Raw genomic sequence first — 23,730 nt, forward strand, 5'->3', positions numbered from 1 at the left:
CTGTGAGTACGGGTATTTTTTTGTCCGTTCGTTCAATTATATATGGAACATATGAGCTAATTCTGTTAATAAATATTAAATGCACGTCAGTAGACGAGTGGCTAAGGTCATTTAATTTTGAATAACCTTTATTGTGGCTGAGAAGTTGCTTTTAAGAGTTGAGAAGTAAGAACTGCAGCCACCATTTATCCCTGATTGATCGTCAGAAACGACTAGATTGGCCCGAATTAAAGGTGCACATTGAAGTACATTTAAGGTACTTATGTAGCGGATACAAAGTACACATTAATGTGAACTCAACTGTACGATATGCACATGGCTGTGAATCTCTACTTGACATTACAGCTTACATCATTGAATTCCAGCTTATTCTTGGACGTGATCTTATATTTTGTGTTTTTGTCTTCTACTCATTTTCGTGATGCCGTCCTTGTCGTAATATCATATATATATATAATAACCGTCAATCAAGTTCATAAAATAGAAAAAAAAATCCTTGACACAATGATAAAATATGCATGCATTTTTGCATCACTCGTTGGTAATGCTGCATAAGGTTTTTACTATTTTCGCCCTTTCTGTAATAATTATTTCAGAAAAAAAAAACAATTTTATAAAAAGGTACAGTAAAACACACCAAACTATTAAAATGGAATAACAAAAGCCAATATATATTAGATTAACATTTTCTGTTTTGCAATTAATAAATTTTATTTAAAAAATAGATTTTTGTCAGTATAGCAAAAAAACACATATTATTTTTGTGAAATGTCTTTGCAATTCATCATCGAAGTCTTCCTATCAGCTAAAAGCTCTTGCATTAAACGATCAAATACTCTTTTGGTATGACTACACTGGGTATTGATAAGTCGTTATATTCCTGTTTATTTGAAAAGGATTTATATCCAACTTCTTTATAAACATCCTTGCATATATCCTCCATTTTCTCAACAATGTTCCATTTTAAAGTTTTTCTCCACCAAAATGCTGTATTCCTTTTTCGCTCCGTTTTACCTGATGCTACGTTCTTAAAAGCCGAAAGTTTCATGATATTTGGGTAATATTTTTCATTTGTATTCATACCTAAATAGTTATATATTATTTTAGACTTGTTTAAAATATCAACGTTAAAATCTTCGTAATAAATAAATCTGAATCTATCTGGGAATAATTTTTGCACTTTTTGACCTTCGCCAAAATCGTAAAGCATTTTATTGCACAATGATCTAGCGTTTTCTATTATCATTTTGTCCGTGTTTGAAGGGTACCAATCGGTATGAATTCTAGAATTAACAATGGCACGTGGATCTCTGAAGAGATGAATGACCTTGCGATTGTCATGTGACTGCAGAATTGGCGCCAATAGGTCTGTTGTAAGTCGTAATACTTTTGTGACTTTGTGTGTAGAATCTTTACACTTTCTCGGTATATGTCGGTGAAAACATATCTGGTAATTGACCTTGTGTTTCATACACTCCTTTGTTGTATTCCAGCTAGGACCTGTACAATTAAAAATACAAAAATAAAGTTTTAGTAAGCTTAGCTTGACTTATGTGCAGAACTCTTTGTTTGCATAGTGTTTTGGGGTTTTTTAAATGCCCATGAAGCCTACAATCCGTTATTACTTTTATTCTTCTAAATATTATTATTTTTGTTATCATTTTGTTTTAAACTTGCTTCAATCGTCAGTAATTTGCATTTATAACTCACCTCCTAATGTGAGTGTTAACGAAGGTCCAATCACTGTACGTTCATAATTGTTGAACTGGCAATCGTAGGTTTTGCTCAAGATATTCTCAGCCAGCACAAGAGAACCAGTCAGACGCCTGTAACAAGTACTCTGTCATCAAAAGTTCATTGACGTCAACACAATGCAAAATATCATGCGAGTCCTTGGTAATTTTAAATACTCAATAAAATAAATGAAAAATGTAGAAAGAATTATTTTCACTTTGCATAATATAGTTTGGATACATATGCGGATGTTTCTTAATTCAAGATTTCAACTTTTTAGTGCATAAATGTTTAATTCTGCTTTAGCCGGTACAAAAGGGCATGGACGGTAACTTGCACCAACACATGTAAATCGGCAGGGAGCCAAGTAGGACACCAAACAAAAGTAGGGTAGGGCACAAGAAAGTCGAGTTTTCAAGGAAATAAATTTGTTTGCAAATAAACTTATACGAGGGATGTTCGAAATGTATTGCTTATTTCTATCTGGTTACTTCAAATTTCAAGTAAGCTCAAGTGTTCATTTCATGCCCTCAAAGTACTCCCCGAAGCTAGAAATGCAACGTTTCAGCCGATGTATCCACTTCTTGAAGGCGTCACGGTACGCTGATTTGGGCACAGTAATAAGGTTCTGATGAATGGCAGATCCAAGTGCCTGTCGAGACTTGTATTTCCGCCCAGCAAGGAAGGATTTCAATTTCGGAAACAAAAATATCACAAGGGGCATGGTCTGGAGAATACGGGGGGTGAGGCAAAACAGATACTTTTTCTTTTTTTAAAAACGCCGAAACTATTACGGAGGTATGAACGGTAGCATTTTCATGTATAATACATGCTTAAAATAAGTGACAGGGTGTCGTTTCTTATAATACTTTTTCAGTTTCTTTAATACTACGTCTTTGTACTAATTCCCAGTGATACTTTTGCCCTATTTCACCGGCACTTTTATTGCGACACCTTCACCAGAGAAGAAAATTGCATACAAAACCTTCTTTGCACTGAAAGACCGTCTGGCAATTATTGGGCGTTTGTTGTGTTAAGTGGCCCAGATATTGTTGCTATTTTTTCTGATGGGCTCAAAATAATGGACCCAAGTTTCATCACCTGTGACGACATTGGCAAACTGTTTTTTATCATATTTTGGAAACATTTGAAGCAGCTTTTTGGCCACCTTAACCCGTTGCCTCTTTTGCTCATCGGTCAACAGATGTGGCACCCACCTAGCAAAAATCTTTCTGGCTCTCAAATGCTTCTTCAAAATGAAGTGAACCGTTGAAAAGTTATAAGTTTACCTTTCGTGCAATATCACAAATTGTAAATCTGGCATCTCTTTCAATGATATCCTTTATTTTAGAAAAGATTTCGTTACGAGATGCAGATTTTGTCCTACCTGATTCTGGTGCATTTTACACCAGACACACATTTCTTTTTACATCGCCTAACTGTGTCATAAGACACACAAGAACGACCATAAGCGGTAGAGAGTTCAGTCATCAACTGCTTCAAAGAGAAATTCAGTTTTGAGCAATCTTTGATGTAAGCCTGTATTTCATCATTTTTGTCGACGCTTCTACCAACCATTTATACAACAGTGGTCCATGATTGTGTGTATTTAAATGGCAAATTGTATGTCTTACACTTCGTCTAACACCGTCTTGTAGGTATTGAATTTCCCACTACAGGTATGTATTGGTTTTTATTGTGTCCCACGTGGATCACGAGATAGAGGACAATAAGCAATTATTTTCGCACAGCCGTCGTACAGTCTACATAAGGTCCTTTAAACAACGCCTAAATACGGTAAAATGCAACTTTTGCTAGAATTTGAATCTGTTTATTAACAGAAATATTAAATAAATACAAGCTTCTTTATTTCTCTCCGTTTAGTCTATGTTCCCTTAGCACCGGATTAAGCAAGATGCATTTTTTGTTCTTATTTGCAAATGATGTTCTTTGGAAGTTAATAGTTAAACCCGTAAAATTGCTGCAACCCTTTAAAAGGTATATTAGCGGGTGGTTTAACAATAATGTACAAATGCATTTTCTAGTAATACCAGGAATTGTTAAACGCTCCTGTTTTAGATAAAAATTAATGTTATTGAAACACTCATTTATCCTAGGATGAATAACACCGACGGTCAAAGAACTTTTTTTGGCCAAAATGTGTTAATTCAAAAGGTATAATTTCATGTTACTATTTTTGGAGGTGAAAATACAAAAAAAGATATGTACATGTATTAATAAATGCGTTTTGGGGGGAATGTACGTTTATGTTAAATGACTTTTAAGATTAATTTCATTTTGAATGATAAAGTATGAACTTTACAAATATAAAAGAAGATACCTGTAGCGGTTGTCTACAAATGATTTGTCTGGTATTGCTTTGCCTGGCTCCACATCTCTGATATTAAATGTAAACAAAAGTCAAGATAGTACAATTATAATAAAATGCACCCCTTCTTCCTTCCTTCTTTTCTCGTTCGTTTTTCCTTTCTTTCTTTCTTTCTTTCTTTCTTTCTTTCTTTCTTTCTTTCTTTCTTTTTTTCTATCTTTCTTATTTTCTTTCTTTCTTTTCTTCTTTCTTTCTTTCTTCCTTCCTTCTTCCTTTCTTCCTTCCTACTTCCTCGTCCTTTCTTTCTTTCTTTTTTTGTGTTTTAAGTTTAAAAAACTGATTCAGACGTGAAATATTTACTATAAAGGTGTTGGCTGATGCTTTAATCATGATGTGGTAAACTTTGCATCCAATTTTTTCCCGCAATGAAATTTGTGATCAATCGGAATTATTTTTATATGGTGTTTCTGTAATTAACTTTTTCATCAGCTTAATATAACTTCTTCAAGCACTTTTCTTGTGCCTTTTATCATCACTATGAAGTTTAGATTACTTATCTACTTTTCCTATATACCTACTATATAGTTTTGAATTTTACCTTCTCTTATAGTTGCGTTTACCATAATTTCTACACTTACCTTGGCGTTTGTTTATTATCCTATTCACTATGGCGTTTTAATCCTCTTTTTCGAATGTTTACCTAGAACTACTATATTTGCCAAGATTTATTCATGGTGGGGTAATTTAAAATCAGTAAATCTTGTACATTAAACCCTCCCTTAATAGATAATTTGTAGAAACACCATCACGTTTGGTTTAGTTTCAATTTCCTAAAGATTAATGATCCCTGAAAGTTACTTTCTACCACTGGACTGGTGGAAGATTATGTTCTAACAATCGTTTGGACCTAACCCATTCACTTACCTGCACTTAAGACGATCAGATCTGCACACCATGCTGTTACCATGCCAATATGTCCACCTTGAAATTTTCCACAAGGGCTCGTAAAGGTAAAAAGTATCAGCTCTGTGTCCGAGAACATTCCAGTTAAAATACTTCCGCCTCTCATGTAAATATTCAATAACACATCATAGTATTTTACTGGAAAAAAGAGAAATCTTATTCTACTTTTTCTAAAGAGTCGTCATTCGATCTTATGACATAACAAGACCACCGCATGCGGTCTTAACGCTCATCTATAAAGGGCAACATTGAATTTTTCTATTTTTTTTTTATAAAATAATTTATGGCTTTATTAGCTTTCAAAATCATACCCTTTGTGTTATTGTAATAGGCGACCCAATTATTAAACTCTATGCATATCTAAGCTCCAGCAGGTGAAATGGTTCTGACCCTAGGTGTTGCTTTTCGTTTATAGCCCTTTTTACGACGCGGTTCGTTGCTATGAAAAATCGACCGGAAGTAGCATTTCCCGGCACATAATCTGCGTAGGGCAAAAAAGCATAGTCTGTCATAGGAATATAGAAGAAGTTCATAGACAATTCCGAGTTAGTTTAAGGGGTTAAAAGGTAGAAACTTATATAAAATAGCTTTAAGCAAAAATAGAAAAAAATTCCTTTAGACTTTTGTTGCCAAAATTGCCATAAAAAGGCATGGAAAAAATGTTTAAGAATTCCCACTTACGGTCACGGACCTGAAATTGAGATTTTTTTAAGAAAATGTGGAATTATATCTTTCATTCAAATGGGAATCAACAAAATTGTTGTTGAAATAGTTCATAAAAAAGATAAAAGAAATTGTATAACATATGGAATCGAGGTTAACTAGCATTTTGAAAATAGTCAGAACAGGCCCGGTGATAATGCATTTTTAGTGTTCAGTTAACCTGATTTTATCCTTTTTTTGACTGTGATGCAAAACAGATATTTTTTAAGTCACATAAACATATTTCAAATTGTTATTTTTTTTAATCTTTAAGGAAAGTGAAATAACAATCATTCTATCCAGTTCCTCGTAACACATGTTAATATTTTTTTAATGCAAGTCACACTAATGGTCACTTCACAAATCAATAAACATTGATGAGATCGGTATAAAAGTTACTTAATTTACGATTTTCATAATTGTACGTGATAAACTATGTCATGGTTCTAAAACGTTCCATGTTGAATGATATTTATACAATATCTAGCTGGAAACAAACAACCACGGTCGCATGTCAATCTGATTGACACTTACCGTCAGGCCAATCCAAAGGAAGTGTACAATACACATTGTGTAATATTATGTAATACAGGGGTAATAAAATTTAATCTTGCTGTTTAAATTTAAATTACAGATGAAAAAGTCGCCTTATGATACCTTTAACAGACTTCTTTTGTATGCTCCTTTTGAGCATTGGATTATTAGTCCTGCATATTTATTATATATATTATAAATATCAATTGACGTTTTAAGTACTTACCGCTTTAAGTTATCCCAAAATTACTGATTTCTGGTTGATATAACATGGAATCACGATTATTAAAGCCTTAAAGTATCATACCCTGTTGTCAATATTATTGCGCTTTTGCCCTTCGTGGAATGCGTATGCGCGAAATGCAACATTGGTTGCTATGGAAGAATCGTATTGTAAAAAGGTTTATTACACTCAAGGTTATCAAAAATCATCTTTCTTGTTTCGGTGCCTTCTGTGATTTTGTTATAATATAACATATGATGTTATCATGAGATTGACCAAACCAAACAAAAACAAACACTTTAATAATAAGGTAGTATTCCAAGTTCCAATATTTTATGAACTCCATTGAGACCAAAAAGTATAAAATTTGAATTCTTTACATACAGTTACTGTGGCAATTAAACATGAAACAATATGCAAACATCAATAAAGTAATATACTGAAATTTAAATTTTAATTGATTTGAGGTACTATTTTAGTCTGATTTGAGCTATAAGAGTTAACTTTTTTTATTTTGGGGCAATTTTACACAATTTAACCTACATAAAATGGTATAAAAACGATAAAACATGCCAATCACGTACAAGGATCCGGGGTCCCTTTAAATTGTTTATTATGTCCGTTATGACTTTACAAAATATATAAACGTCATTGGCCTTAAATGGAAGAAATCGTTATGAAAACCGATTTTATGATGAAATACGTGTCTGTAATTCAAAGTTGACTAAGAAAAAAAGTACTTACTTTTGAATATCGGCCTCCTTAGGCCAATGTCTTCCATTCTATTTTTAGAAACTGCATCTGGTAATGCAACGTGAAATAATGTCATCATTGTCGTAGGGAAGAGTTTAAACAGTTATAAAGAAGTAATTTGCGATAATGTTTACTTGCCTTTCTAGCATCAAATCAGAGAAATAAATGGAAAAAAAAGATGTGTTTATTTCTTACCTTTTCGCAAAAAAAAAATGGATCGCATTTGAAGACACTCCACAAATAGAGCATGTAAAAATACAAAATTTTGTTTTAGACGCCATCTTGGACGTCATCGTTGATTTTTTAAGTTTCCCGGGAGGGAACTTGTTATATCTTTTTTTTCAAAATCTACAAACTATAAGCTTTCAGAAAATGTAAGTTAAAATTTAATTGCAGATTTTGTCCGTGTATACTGAAGCACAGACTCTACTATATGTATAATAGAAATGTTGATATATGTTACCAATTAGAAAGTAGGACGTCCATAGCCAGTGCAAAACTGATAAATCAATTCAGAACCAACACGTCACACTAATGAACCAAATGTGGCTTTTATTCTTTCTTTTGTTAATTATTATAGTATTGATAAAATCGTTATTGTGTGATACATATCTAATATATGATAGTAAAAAGTAGTGTATCTTGATTAAAGCAAACTTACTTGACACACTAACGTACTGCATTTGTAAGTATATAAAAGCTGAAATTTAAAAAAAGAATATATGTCAATGTTTTGTCAAAAACATACAAAAGTTGTCATGAGGCTCATATTACAGTACTGTGCTAGTGTGTTAAATGTCAAACATTTTGTATTGCTTGGCCTTAGTATCAAGAGTATGTCTTCCACCAAGTATTCTTAAAGCAGTACGCATTCAGATTCATGCAAATTTTCATGAAAATATATTAAATAATTAAACAGGCCATAGAAAGTAATTGACACATTTCAACCGACACATAACATGAATCGAGCACGGCATTTCAATGCTCAAATAGCAGGGTTGTAAGATCTTACCAGAGTAATATATCAAATATATCAGTCAACAAAACGGACTTATGCTATAAAAAATTTATATGCTCTCGCCAGCAGTTGGTCGTAACAACAATGACCTGTGATAATTACAAGGTAATATGCTATTATTGTTTTTCTTTTATTGATATAAATACAATGAATAAATATAATTAGCAATAACTGGATAAAGATAAATAATACATTATTCTTATGCCCATGACAGAAGTTGAACTATTTCCGTGTTATACAGAAAATGGTATTACACAACTTTAAATAAAACAAATTACATAATAATAAGAAATAAATAGAAAAATGTACCTTTTAACATATTAATGATTTAATGCTGGAGCTAAGACATGCATAAACTCCAGTAATTCGAACCCATCTAGTGCCTCTTCAAGGATAAACGGTGGCTCTAGTTCTTATAGGCAACCCCTCTCCCCCTCAACCATCAGTGGGGTTATTCGAAATAAAGTTTTATCGTTTGAAAGTTTAAAACAAAAATAACTCATAACTGACAAACAAACAATAAATAAATTAAACATAAATAAATAAATACATGTGCTCCAAGCGAATATCAACAGTGTCCATTTATATTTAGTAAAGAAATCCTTTATCTGGCGATAACTGGCCATCATTGTGATATTCTGTATAAGATGTTAAGAATACTCGTCACTGGAGTTTTAACTCTGAAATTAAGTAAGTGATTATTTATCAATAGAGATGTCATTTGAAGCCGAAACAGCCATCCAGACACCCAAATACATCCGGATGTTCGAATAATTTTAATTGAATGTAAATTATCAAATTTATTTATTACAGATTTATTTCTTTTCTAAAGAATTGATTGTTATCGTGTCTGAGAAATTTGGTGCGTTTTCATACGCTTTCAAAAGAAATAACGATGAAATTCATCGCCGATAATAATTGTCCTAGAATACACCTAGAATACACAACATTACACATGTTTAATAAATACTGACTAACAATAGTGGTTCTGGAAGATACCTGGCATAATGTAATAGGCTTGCGTCTTGGCTAATTATTAAATGTTTTTCATTTTTATTCGAGACTGATCGATACATCTATGGTAGCCAATTTTTTCTGAATAAATGTTAATTGTCATTAATTGTAACGAAAAAAAGATCAGATGATTTATGGGGAGCATTGACAAATGATTAATGTAATTAACAGCTTATAATTAAATCTCTAAATATTAAATTACTACGGATGCATTTATAATGACAATGTATATTGACTCAACAGGTTTTTAGGTTATCTGCAACAAACTGAATGTCATAAGATCTCAGATTAGTGCAACTGAACTTATCTTTTTTAATTTTTGTTGATGCTTTCTTTCTTTCTGTCTGTCTGTCTCGTTCGTTCGTTCAATCATTTATTCATTCATTCATTGTAATATAGAAACACAGAACTTTATGGATATTTCAATTTTATAAATTTACAATACACCTTTTAAAATTAATTTTTCAACTACATGAATTCGCAATATGTATTTCTTGCATTCCAAATTTCAATAGATCAAATTCATGAATACAGATTTTATTTAACTTAAATAAATCCAAAGTTACAAATTTGGACGTCCAGATCCCAAATTTCTAATTTTGGATTTTTTTCAGTTCAATGAAAATTAAAATATCCATACAGTGGACGAAATACAATTTTGTGAATATATGTTTTGAACTTCAGGAGTCTTACTTCAAAAAATTCCTGATTTCAACTCATGAATAAATAAAGTAGAAATCAAGATCTCATTTAGCTAAAATTCACGAATGTATGATGTTTAAATTGCATAAATATGAATTCATGAATTTCAACTTATGAATTCGTTAAGTTAAACTTAACATGAAGACAAAATTATGAAAACGTGATTTAGTGAAGTTAACATCCTGAACACGTAACGTTTAAAATTGTAGTAACTTTATAATATAAAACGTCCCATAAAGTCTTGTAATCTCCTGATATCGTTCACAGAGAACTATTTTGAATTTCATACCCCAAATTTGTTACTGTGGTAATAAAGGAAAAAACATTACGTCTATAAAACAGAAACAAAACTGTAGTTGCATTGTTTATAGTTACCCACTTGTCAACAAAAATATGTGAATAGACACACCTTTCTGTTTAATATTCCATTAATTTCTAAGATCCGGAACATACTATATTTGGCACTGAAACTGTTAGTTTTTCTTACTGAAAATGAAGGTGAAGTACGAATTGTGTTTAAGTGCGAATTAGAAAACATTTTGCGAAACATTCACTTCGCTTATGAAATGGACATCTGTTTGCATAATATTTTCATAGCTTTTCAACGTGATCATTAAATTCCGAGAAACATATGACATAAAAATTGAACTTTTTCACGTTACAAATTTTATATTCCATCTTGTATTCATATTTCTTACTTGAAAATAATAGTATCTGACCTCTATAAAGTGGAGTTTTCACCAACGAAATGGGCATTCTGCTTATCTTATATAATTATGTAGCTATTCAATGCATCATAACTATATTGGTCTTGTGATTCGTTTTGACATTCAGGATATCCCTTTTCTTTAATTCTAAATCATTACACATTATCTAATGTACATAGTTATATTGCGAGGGCTGTTAATAGAATACACCACAATCATACTAAAGTTAACCTTAAATATCATTTGAAATATATTATTAGTACAAATGTTCCAAGATGTTTTAACATAGAATTAATTGTAAACCTTATCCGTTGTAGTTTTAATAATTTTGTTTGCATATTTATCTTTACAATGTAAATACGTTATATTATATTTAATATATTCCCACGGGCAATATGGCCTTGTGGAATTTGAATAATTAACTTATCAAACCGACGTTTATAGAAATGTGTTCTGAACAAAATTGTTTCCGTACTTATTTTAAGCGCGTCGGATTCTTTTAGTGGCTACGTCAAATTTATAATGATTACGTCACATATCTAAATAAAGAACGTCAACTGTGACTCTATTGCATAATAGCACACACTTTCGGTTCTTCTATATTCAATAATGAAAAATTCGGGTCGTTTTAGAATACGGAATAATAGGTAAAGAATTACAAGCACAATAAATATTATTATAAACAAAATAAAAGGTAGTATAAAAATACATTATGATTTTTACCGTGTCATTTTGTGCACTTAAGGGCCATATTGAAGTGTACTAGATGTGTACATATTGTATACTGGAGGTGCACATTGAAGTAAACTAAAGGTGCACATACAGTGCACACCGAGTACAAATTAATGTTAACTAAATTGTACGCCATTCACTTTCCTTTTCACATTCTTTACTGTTGCAATTTTATTTTCAATGGTAGTTTTACAGAAATGTTTAATAATGTAGTCGTAGTGTTTTAACTATCAACATATGGCAGAGATCTTTAGAGTCATGGTTATATATAATGATGCTATGCCTCTATGTGAATGAAGCAGTCTGACAACTAAAACATTTTGGTATAATGCGAGGCTATATTTATTTATTTTTTTACTTTTGCAAGTAATGAATTTGTTACACGCTTTAGAGTAGTTGTTGGAGAAAATACAAAGTGTAGTTTTTTATTAATGTAAGTACGGAAATAATGTGAATTTCTTATAGAATTTGAGTGAAGGCGTGAAAAATCGCGTTTAAATTGGTCTTCAAAAAACTGGATTTAAAACGATAAATTCGGAATAGATGTGATAAATTTTATATGTACGTGCTTATGAAAAGTGACACTTTGTGATAGAAGAATTTATTTAGTGGTTAATTATACGGTTTTGACGTAATTGCCGTAAATAGTGAAAACAATAGTGACTATTTTGTTCACCATTGTTGAGAAGTCGAACAGAGCAGTTAAGCCTTTTATGCAGCATGGCGTTTAACAATGAAACTTCGCACAATAGTACGGTAAGAGATGTATCCTTTGTCGATAATCAAACGACTATTTACCAAATAAATCCAATTAATACACAGCCACTTTCTTTAACTGCACCTCACGCGCTTTGGCTACCGATGGACAAATTTCACCAGGACTAGTTGAACTTACACCGGTGATGCTGGATAACACAGAGGTAAAGTTGCCGATAAATGATAGAAATGGTTTAACTCCCATCCCTGTCCTAAGTCCAATAACAGCATCCGCAGCAGACAGTGGTTCCGATCAAACGCCTGACGGAGGGACATATCTCAATGAATACAACCTTCTAAATCAGTGGTACACAGAGGTACCAAGAGACATGTTTGTTCAAAGGGGTTTACGACATTATGCGTCGAGTGAGGCAGATCTAGAGAACATTAGGCAATTGTTGTTTGATGCATTGCGAGAATTTGAGGACTTCCCATACGATGTAAATTGAGAGCTAAAACGGAGAGTTTTTACTAAACAGGGAGATCCTGTGCCTCTCAAATTTGCGAGAGATATACACACATTAACTTCCATACATCAAGGTGAAGATTTTGGGCGGACTTGATTCGAAAAACTCCGTTGAACCCAGAGTACTACGGAGTACTCCGAGTAAAAGGAACGAATCAAATAAATTGAGAGTAAAAAGATGGCTACTTCTGTTAGAAATATTGTAGTTGCTACTACTTTAGCATTGTTTGATTAGACTAGCAGCAGTTCGTCAGACGAAGATGATGAAATTCAACATCTTCTTGCTCTCGCTACGTACGTGATATTACGTGATATTTCATAAAGTCTTTTTAGACGAGTGTCGTACAATTCTACCATTAGACAAATCAATCCCTAGACAATTCGACCCCTCAATAAGCTTACACAATTCGACCCCTGTGATAAAAGTAAAGGAAAAAAGAAAAAAAAGGAAAGGCAAAATTTTAATCTTGAGGACCATAATTATCTTTAAAGAAATATTGATGACTGATTTTATTGACATTAAAAATACTTAAGAGACTGCCTGATCTACAAATTTTAAATACTAAGTGCATTAACTTAAAATATATTGTTTCTTATGGTTAATTGATTCACAAATGCTGTATATGATTTTATTTGTTTCTTTCAGAGTTCGTCGCAAAAAAGCAAAAGTTGAAAATTATGTTGAAGAAGTGGTTCCTCGTTAAACTTTAGACGACTTTAGGCGTTTCTTTAGAATGACAAGAGATACATTTGAAGTGATTTGTCAACAACTTGGAACAGTATTGCCAAGGTACCAAACTGCCCGTCCATCTGGACGACCTGCCATACCTCTTCAAAACCAGCTGATGATATTTCTTTGGTATATCGGCAGTCTTGAGCCTCTATGTAGAATCGGAGATCGATTTAATGTGACTGAGTTCTCAGTGTTACGCATTCGTCGAAGGATTTGTAAAATGTTGTTAAGACATTTCAAGTCTAAATATATAAAATGGCCAGATGGACAAGATCAACAAACTGTCATGAATGCATTCAGAGAGAAAAAGGAGTTTCCACTTGTAATTGGAGCTTTAGACAGTACCCATATACAAATTAGACCTCCTCAGGAGCATCCACAAACCTACGTAAACCGTAAAGGCTACCATTCAATCGTTCTCCAGTGTGTATGTAGAGAGGATATGAGGTTTACACATTGTTTTGCTGGATGGCCTGGGAGTTGCCATGACTCTAGGGTGTTAAAGAACATAGACTTGTTTCAGAATGCACAGCATTTATGTCAGGGTGGACACTTAATAGGAGACGGTGGGTTTCCATTGAAGGAATGGTTGATGACCCCATGATGTCCGAGATAATGGACATCTGACAGACCGACAAAAACATTATAATTACTGTCTTTCTTCAACACGCCAAGTTATTGAAAGATCTTTTGGTCTTTTAAAAGGACGTTTTCGACGTTTGCAGAACATTGATGTGTGCACTGTTCAAGCAGCTGTGGAAGTATGCATTTCAGGCTGCATATTGCACAATATATGTATACTTCAAGCAGATGAACTAGACGATTATTTTAATGATAATCAGGGACAGATGCAAAACAGACACGTTGTGTTTCTGGACAATGATGCTGCGGGCATTCTTAAGCGAGATCGTATTAGTCAGCATCTCCCTTGAGGGCATGATAGTATGGTTGCTGAAAATGTACCAATCCATGTCACTTTTGTATACTGCAATTCAAGCTATTTTGTACTAAATGTACTGTAAGCTACACTATTAAAAAAACTGGACTTTTATGAAATAAAATGATGTTATAATATAACATGGAATGTTTTATATGCGTCACTAGGAGATCAAGCATCCATGGTTTACAATTTAAATAAACTAGGCAGAGATCCACTAGGCTATGCTACATGCTCGTTATCTATTGTCTTGGTCTTTTGGATTATTTTAACATTTTAAACAAATATTGCAAATCAAAGGTCCATAACTCTAAACATATTGATCTATAGCTGGTCTGGCCCCTAACTGAACTCATCCAATAAGTTATTGCTTAAAATCTGAAACTAGATCAAAAGGTCACGGCCAAGCTCATCTAAGATCAAAGATCATTTCTGAGGACAATGACCCAATGTGAAGTTTCTGTGTGGAAATAAAAGGGTGATTGAGCAGCTGAGCTAAAATAGGGATAAAAAAATGGTGCCTATCTAAATCAGTACCTTGTAGACCCTTACATCCCTGTACAAAGTCATACTGCACTTTAAATTCAATGCTGCAGTATTTTGTTCACAAAAGTTAGATGTTAATCAATGAACTAAATGTAATTTAGGATCATAATCACATAAACTTTGTGCTTAGGTAAGATAGATAATGAAACAAATGAATAATTCTGCTAAATCTATATTTCTTAATTTGCTAAAACAATAACTTTGTTTATGTAATAACTTAAAATCATATCACAACGCATTGAAAAATTTAAGAACTTTACACAGATATGCCAGACTGCACTTTTAAGATATGCCTTTGGTCTTCACAAGGCCAATATTATGCCATAATAAATCTAAATGCTTCTTTTATTGTGAGCTGTCTGTTAGTAAAGTTTGACTAGAATATCTCAAACTAAGTTATTAAGCAGAAAGTATTTCCATGTCTATTTCAAAGCACAATATCATTACAACAGCAGAAGAAATTTAAACTAATGACTAGTAATGAGACATGTCATGCAAAAACCAACATTAAATGGCTATGTGGCAAGTATATATCCATTCAGTATTGCAGATGTTAAAAGCAAGCAGTATGGGTCTTGATCAGACTTTGCGACATTGCGCAGATGCACGGGTTGGCCTAGATCCATATTTGTATACTCATTATGTTGGTTTTCCCATGATATGGCTCAATTATGTTTCTTGCAAAAAGAATATAACATAAATCCAACTGCTACTTGCAGAGAGTTGAAAAATCTGTTAAACAACAAGTTATAACAAGGTGCAGCAAAACATATTTATCAACAAAAAGAAAAGCTGAACACAATATCAAACTATGTTAACATAAAACAAATTTATGTTTGTATGGTATCGTTCTGTGCTCTGGTATTTCTTGCTATTTTCTACCATTGTTAACATAAGAATCACAGAAAATGAACTGAAGTTCACAATACTCAGACATACTTCTGCTCAATTAAGAGGACCATGATGGTCCAATATCACTCACCTGTTCATCTGACCAAAGATAACCCATATACAACCCCAAACAAGATTTCATCAAAATAAACATTCTGACCAAATTTCAGAAAGAATTGATGAACAAGAAGTTATTTTAATGTTTTACAATATACATTTAAAGAAAACAACTGACCCCTGGGGTGTGGTCATTTTTGACACCCCTAGCATAATTGTATTAATTTTTACAGAGGACCACTATAGATGATGCTATAAACCAAAATTCATTGCTCTAGCCCTTGTGGTTTTTGACAAGGAGATTTTTAAAAATTTTCCTTTTGGTTGCCATGGCGACCAGAGTTCTGCAAGTAATGACTTTCTCTCTTCATGCAAGGAACATTCCTGACAAGTTTCATTAACTTTGGCCATGTGTTTCAGGAGAAGAAGTTGTTTGAAATTGTTGACGGATGGTCGACGGACATCAGGCGATCACAAAAGCTCACCTTGTCACTTCGTGGCAAGTGAGCTAAAAACAAACTGAACACATTATTTGAAAGAACATGGTATGAACTGGTCGAGAAAGCTACTTGCTACAGTATATAATTGCTAAATGCTACTAAATGCTCCAACATCATACAATTTTTCTAGATCTAAAATAAGTAATCAAAATTTACAGACATTTGAAAAGAAAATGGTATAACTGGCAGAGACAACTGCTAAGTGAACTAACATATAGTTTAAACTGTACTATTTTAAGCACATAAAATCAAACTGAACACACATTTGAAAGAACATGGTAAAACTGCCTTAAACAGCTGCTTGCTAAACCGGCACAAAAAAGAACAAATTATGAAAACAATCTCATTTTTGGAGTCTCTGTTGAATGAGTCCAGACTATGCTTTGTAGACCTTGATCCAGGATTTGTTTTCTCTCCTACATATTGGACAGATATTCAACATCTCACAGCATGTTATACAACATATCATGTGACCACAATCTCCAAACACTGTGTTGACTGTACGATCCATGCAGATTTTGCATAAATCTTCATCTGAAATTTTAAAGCTGTTAAATTAAACTATTACTAAAATAGACACATTATGAATTTGCTCTGTTGTCAATAAATTCCTGGCATCAAATGTTACACACTTGTTGAACAAGACAATGATTAAAAAGTAAATGAAATTTCTATACTGGTTCAAGTGATAGTAGTAGTGCTATAAGATAGCTTGAATAATGTTATGCTTTTGATTACATGGGCTTTATATGTGAGGAGTATAACAGCTGCAAAAATTCTTTAATTTTTTTTAAGACATTGATCAGCTCTTGAAACATTTTCATTTTATCTTCATGTCTTTTCTCCTTTTTTTCTCTCTTTCTTCACGCCTCTTTTCATGCACTGATTTTCATGAAATCTATTACTTCTGAAATTTGTGTTTTCCTTATTTTGGGACTGATACCTTTTTCATCTGCAATATGTTCTGTCTTTCTCTTACAATTATCAGCTCTTGTCACTGCACCATCATCCAATTCATCACCATCTTCATCTGACTGTGACATATGAGTAGCAGTAGCACTACTCATTACAAATTCTGGTCTGATGCTTGGTGACCCTTTGAACAGTGAGTCCAACTCATTCTCGTATATGAAGGATTTACGCTTGCTTCCTGAAGTATTATTATTATCTTTAACAGTCTTGTACTGTCGTATTAGAGTTTTCATCCTTGATGTACACTGTGCATCAGTAAATGGATACTGATGCTCTTTAAGAACCTGTGCAATTTCTTCAAATGCCTTCTTCTTTTTCAAACGTCCCGTATCAATACGGTCCTGTCTTTCTTTGTAACTAGCAATTAGCAGTAAAGTTGGTGCCTGGCTCCATTTACAACTTTCTTCCTCTTCCTCTTGCTTCTTAATGTCTCTATCAATTTCTTCCTCTGTTCTATCTTGCGAAAGATTCACACCAGTTACAACACTTGATGCTGAAACAAGAAAATAACATGTCAATAGTCCACATTTAATACTAGGGATTTTCTACTGAATTACTGGAAGGCTGGTAGCCTTACTAGTTCGGCTTCTGGGATGACCCATTTTATAGACAGATATTTTATAGTTGTCGTCCCTCTAATACAAGTAAGACAGATCTACAAGGAAAATCACCATTCAAAGAGGCCTTCTTCAAAGAATTGAGTTGCAATTTACTGTGTGGAAATTATTAAAAAGACATTAAAACTCACTTTAAGAAATAAAAATGTTAATTATCTCAACATAAATCCTGAAAATATTGAAATTTTTAATCCAGATCGCTGATTTAATACCTAAAATAATAGAGACAAGCATAAATAACAGGAGGTAAAATTAACAATGACACCGTTTACGGTAACGCATTTTGTTGATTTAAATGAAACAAATGGCTAAAAGTTTATGTTTGAAATGTTAAACTTTACATTTTTATACCTGCTATTGAATATAAACGTACATCCTATTGTCTATTAGGGTCAAATAATTAATACTTGCAACCAGGAATAGTTCCCAACAGGTTTTAATTGGGCATTTTCCAAACAGAAAATTGTCTTTCTTACTTGTACGTGAAGGGCAGCGACCTGTCACGAAAATGACACGATAACCGAAACGGACAATTATTTGGACTAGGATGCTGGGAGTATATCAGTATATATTTAGGTTTATTATTACCGAGGTGTCAAATAATGTTCTTTAAATGATAAATAGTAATTAATTTAATGTTAGATGATGTTGGTTTCAAAAAAGGAAAATAATATGTAATGCTTTTTCTGGTAATAAACTTTATATTTTATTAAGGGCGAAAAGTCTTGGATCGAAAAGTCTCGGTCGAAATGTTGCATCAATTCGCGACTTAAAAGGAAACTAATACCTTCTAAATTTATTTTGGTAATTAAGGAATAAAATTATATACCTGAAGCTACACATGGATGGTTGCAAAAGACCTCCATAGACAGAAAAAACATGTTACAGTCTTCACATTGAAACATGGTTCGTCTTTCCGCCATGTTGGTTTGTGACGTCACACTCCAAAGTTCCCTGCCCATACGGTGGAGAGTTTGGAGTATACTCCGAGTGACTGCTCTACATCACTTGATTAAGATTTGGAGTAAAAGTCGTAGAAAGAGTAAAAAGAGTTGCCCAATCAAGTCCGACCTTTGTTTCACTTCAGGAGCTCATAAGTACGAGTAAACGTGTATCAGTGTCTGCTCAGGAGTCGACACCAAGACGACCTTAAACCCGTCCACATCGTCCCTCCATTGTAAAGCCTAGGCCTGCACGTGTTAACGCAGAATCGAATCGTAGATCCGATTCGTGTCAGTGCGCGAACGAAATGGCTTTATTAAAGGACACCGTGTCAACATTGCAAGCTGGATTTCACCTGCTTAAAGAGTCATTACATGCTAGTGACAAATTAAGAACAGGACAAATGCACTATGTAAAGGCATGTATGGATAGTATTAAAATTGATGTCTTGCAATGCGGCCAAAGTGTACGAAAATGTATCTTGGAATTAGATTTTAAAGCTAAAGCGTGTGAATGTACAAAAGATATTGAGGAACGCCTAAAGAGCATTGATAATCGTGTATGTGGTCTTGAAGATTTTATAGACTCTAATGAGTTACTCTCTGTCTCTAAATTAAACATATGCGAAGAGAACCATAGTTCTAAAACAATAGATCCGGAGCCCTGTGGGCTACAGTCATTTTGCGTTGAGACCACTGCAAGTATGACGGGAGTACAAAGCTCGCATCAACTGAATACCACTCACGCTAAATCTGTTGGAGGGCTGGCTACTACTACAGATGTTTCGTCACACGCTACGTCTAATGAAGTCACTTCCGGTGTTCACAAATCCCCTTTAAACAGGAACCAAACTACACATGACACCAATTTCAAATATGTTGAGTATAATAAACCGTGGGTTGGAGATGATATCGTTACATGTTTAAGTACAGATGAAAATTCTAATTTACTGTCAAGTGCTCCGGACTTTGACCCATCGTCATACGCGGATGTAGTTAATTTCGAACGACCGATGCCCAATGACACCGAGATACAAGTAGTCGTGCACACAACCTTATGCACGGGAACTGACCTCAAGATCTGAGTCTGAGCCGAATTCATCGTTTTAAATCCAGTTTTTTGAAGACCAATTTAAAAGCGACTTTTAACGCTTCACTCAAAATCTATAAGAAATTCACATTATTTCCGTACTTATATTAATAAAAACTACACTTTGTATTTTCTCCAACAACCACTCTAAAGCGTGTAACAAATTCATTACTTGCAAAAATAGAAAATAAATAAATATAGCCTCGCATTATACCAAAATGCTTTAGTTGTCAGACTGCTTTATTCACATAGACGTATACATCATTTTATAACCATGAATCTAAAGATCTCTGCCATATGTTTATAGTTAAAACACTACGACTACATTATTAAACATTTCTGTAAAACTACCAATGAAAATAAAATTGCAACAGTAAAGAATGTGAAAAGGAAAGTGAATGGCGTACAATTTAGTTAACATTAATTTGTACTCGGTGTGCACCTCTAGTTTACTTCAATGTGAACCTCCAGTATACAATATGTACACATCTAGTACACTTCAATATGACCCTTAAGTGCACAAAATGACACGGTAAAATTCATAATGTATTTTTATACTACCTTTTATTTTGTTTATAATAATATTTATTGTGCTTGTAATTCTTTACCTATTATTCCGTATTCTAAAACGACCCGAATTTTTCATTATTGAATATAGAAGAACTGAAAGTGTGTGCTATTATGCAATAGAGTCACAGTTGACGTTCTTTATTTAGATATGTGACGTAAACATTATATATTTGACGTAACCACTAAAAGAATCCGACGCGCTTAAAATGAGTACGGAAAAAATCAGGCGCAAATTTGCTTAATATCAGGTATGGCAGCATTTATTTGTTGATGTCGTGTTAGAATCGAAATAATATATCCAAATCGGTGATTTTATCGCTTGATAACATCACTGTTTGTCGTTCGGATGCGCATCATTATATCATTATATATATAAATAAATATATATATATATGTCAAGTGAAAATGACTTTGATTGGCAAAAAAAAAGACACATTATCAAAACTGCATGCATCAGTACACTCGTTAAAGCCTCTTTGTCCCCTTATGTCCAGAAGGGCTGAGATGAGTACAGTTCTTGGAATCAGAACTGACTTTTATTTCTCAAAAACGTTTTATTTGCGGTGTCCTGTTATAGTTTTTTTCAGAATTCTACTCACTGGTCAATACCTGAAACAACTTTTGAATCTCTTGTTTTTCTTATTAGTATAGTAACTGTTATAGTGATTTGGTATTTTGTATAGAAGTCAAAATATTACTTTACATTTTGCTTCTTTTATGACAAATAATTTCTCATTCAGTGATATACTCGAACCATTATTTTAACATTTTAAAACTCATGTTCGCCCTTTCTAAAGATAGGGAAAAAATTTCTGAGTGATAATGTTCCTTTATTTATACAAGTCAACACTAAATTCGTATTTTTGTTTGTGATTTGAAGAGAGTTTTCAATTTGTGATTGCCGGACACTGTTTTCTTTAGTTAACTTTAGTATGATTGTGTTGTATACTATTAACAGCCCTTGCAATATAACTATGTACATTAGATAATGTGTAATGATTTAGAATTAAAGAAAAGGAATATCCTGAATGTCAAAACGAATCACAAGACCAATATAGTTATGATGCATTAAATAGCTACATAATTATATAAGAAAAGCAGAATGCCCATTTCGTTGGTGAAAACTCCACTTTATAGAGGTCAGATATATGATTTTCAAGTAAGAAATATGAATACAAGATGGAATATAAAATTTGTAACGTGAAAAAGTTCAATTTTTATGTCATATGTTTCTCGGAATTTAATGATCACGTTGAAAAGGTATAAAATATTATGCAAACAGATGTCCATTTCATAAGCGAAGTGAATGTTTCGCAAAATGTTTTCTAATTCGCACTTAAACACAATTCGTACTTCACCTTCATTAACAGTTTCAGTGCCAAATATAGTATGTTCCGGATCTTAGAAATTTTATATTAATGGAATATTAAACAGAAAGGTGTGTCTATTCACATATTTTTGTTGACAAGTAGTTAACTATAAACAATGCAACTACAGTTTTGTTTGTGTTTTATAGACGTAATGTTTTTTCTTTATTACCACAGTAACAAATTTGGGGTATGAAATTCAAAATAGTTCTCTGTGAACGATATCAGGAGATTACAAGACTTTATTGGACGTTTAATATTCATGAATTTACTACAATTTTAAACGTTACGTGTTCAGGATTTTAACTTCACTAAATCACGTTTTCATAATTTTGTCTTCATGTTAAATTAAACTTAACGAATTCATAAGTTGAAATTCATGAATTCTTATTTATGCAATTTAAACTTCTCCATACATTCGTGAATTTTAGCTAAATGAATTCTCGATTTCTACTTTATTTATTCATGAGTTGAAATCAAGAATTTTTTGAAGTAAGACTCTTGAAGTTCAAAACATATATTCACAAAATTGGATTTCGTCTACTGTATGGATATTTTAATTTTCATTGAACTTAAAACAATCCAAAATTACAAATTTGGGATCTGGACGTCCAAATTTGTAACTTTGGATTTTTTTTAAGTTAAATAAAATCTGTATTCATGAATTTGATCTATTGAAATTTGGAATGCAAGAAATGCATATTGCGAATTCATGTAGTTGAAGAATTAATTTGTAAAGATGTATTGTAAATTTATAAAATTGAAATATCCATAAAGTTCTGTGTTTCTATATTACAATGAATGAATGAATAAATGATTGAACGAACGAACGAGACAGACAGAAAGAAAGAAAGAAAGAAAGCATCAACAAAAATTAAAAAAGATAAGTTCAGTTGCACTAATCTGAGATACTATGACATTCAGTTTGTTGCAGATAACCTAAAAACCTGTTGAGTCAATATACATTGTCATTATAAATGCATCCGTAGTAATTTAATATTAAGAGATTTAACTATAAGCTGTTAAAGGGACTCCACTGAGGTTTAAAAGCCTAAAATCATAACATTTAAATTTCTTACATAAATGAGCTGTGGCACTTTAAACAGAAATATATGCAAAGATAGGTAAATATAATGTAAATATACTTTGAAATAAATTGAGAATCGTATTTTTATGCTTTTCTTAGTCCAATTTGAGTGAAAAGTGTTTAAACGCTTTTCATTTTGGGTCATTTTTTCACAATTTGAATAATAATTCTGGAAAAACAAAGTGCGCGAATGATCTGAAATTTTGCACAAAGATTAGTGGTCTAAGCATACATCAATTGGTACATTTATCTGGAAAAAAATATTTTCAGTCCCATCATGTCAATAAACCTCAGTGGAGTCCCTTTAATTACATTAATCATTTGTCAATGCTCCCCATAAATCATCTGATCTTTGTTTCGTTACAATTAATGACAATTAACATTTATTCAGAAAAAAATGGCTACCATAGATGTATCGATCAGTCTCGAATAAAAATGAAAAACATTTAATAATTAGCCAAGACGCAAGCCTATTACATTATGCCAGGTATCTTCCAGAACCACTATTGTTAGTCAGTATTTATTAAACATATGTAATGTTGTTTATTCTAGGTGTATTCTAGGACAATTATTATCGGCGATGAATTTCATCGTTATTTCTTTTGAAAGCGTGTGAAAACGCACCAAATTTCTCAGACTCGATAACAATCAATTCTTTAGAAAAGAAATAAATCTATAAAATAAAAAACATCCGGATGTATTTGGGTGTCTGGGTGGCTGTTTCGGGCTTCAAAATAACATCTCTATTGATAAATAATCACTTACTTAATTTCAGAGTTAAAACTCCAG

At 32.7% G+C, this 23,730-nt stretch overlaps 2 protein-coding genes and 1 pseudogene across 2 annotated transcripts; 1 reads left to right on the forward strand and 2 right to left on the reverse strand.

Annotated features, from left to right (window-relative positions):
* Positions 1-727: 727 nt before the first annotated feature.
* Positions 728-7,317, reverse strand: LOC132750030 (carbohydrate sulfotransferase 4-like; annotated as a pseudogene).
* A 6,050-nt stretch (positions 7,318-13,367) lies between these two features.
* Positions 13,368-13,970, forward strand: LOC132750032 (uncharacterized). Its single transcript, XM_060739972.1, has one exon. It carries the CDS (start codon positions 13,368-13,370, stop codon positions 13,968-13,970), a length of 603 nt encoding a protein of 200 aa, XP_060595955.1.
* Positions 13,971-14,872: 902 nt separating this feature from the next.
* LOC132750029 (E3 ubiquitin-protein ligase cblA-like) lies at positions 14,873-18,960 on the reverse strand. The gene is made up of 3 exons (XM_060739971.1): positions 18,716-18,960; positions 17,241-17,762; positions 14,873-16,831 (listed from the first exon to the last, which is right to left on the reverse strand). Exons 1-3 carry the CDS (start codon positions 18,846-18,848, stop codon positions 16,674-16,676), a joined length of 813 nt encoding a protein of 270 aa, XP_060595954.1. The 5' UTR covers positions 18,849-18,960; the 3' UTR covers positions 14,873-16,673.
* Positions 18,961-23,730: the final 4,770 nt, after the last annotated feature.

This window comes from Ruditapes philippinarum, unplaced genomic scaffold (assembly GCF_026571515.1).
Source record: "Ruditapes philippinarum isolate M1 unplaced genomic scaffold, ASM2657151v2 ctg9620_1_1_1_1, whole genome shotgun sequence".
NCBI classification, from domain to species: domain Eukaryota; kingdom Metazoa; phylum Mollusca; class Bivalvia; order Venerida; family Veneridae; genus Ruditapes; species Ruditapes philippinarum.

What these genes read in the sequence shown, in the direction of transcription:
- LOC132750032 (XM_060739972.1), top strand. Translation starts at nt 13,368, where the DNA reads ATGACAAGAGATACATTTGAAGTGATTTGTCAACAACTTGGAACAGTA.
- LOC132750029 (XM_060739971.1), bottom strand. Translation starts at nt 18,848, where the DNA reads ATGGGCAGGGAACTTTGGAGTGTGACGTCACAAACCAACATGGCGGAA. An exon ending in CCATCCATGTGTAGCTTCAG is followed by an intron (nt 17,763 to 18,715) that starts GTATATAATTTT and finishes TTCTTGTTTCAG; the next exon opens with CATCAAGTGTTGTAACTGGT. An exon ending in ACATATTGCAGATGAAAAAG is followed by an intron (nt 16,832 to 17,240) that starts GTATCAGTCCCA and finishes TTAAAATTTCAG; the next exon opens with ATGAAGATTTATGCAAAATC.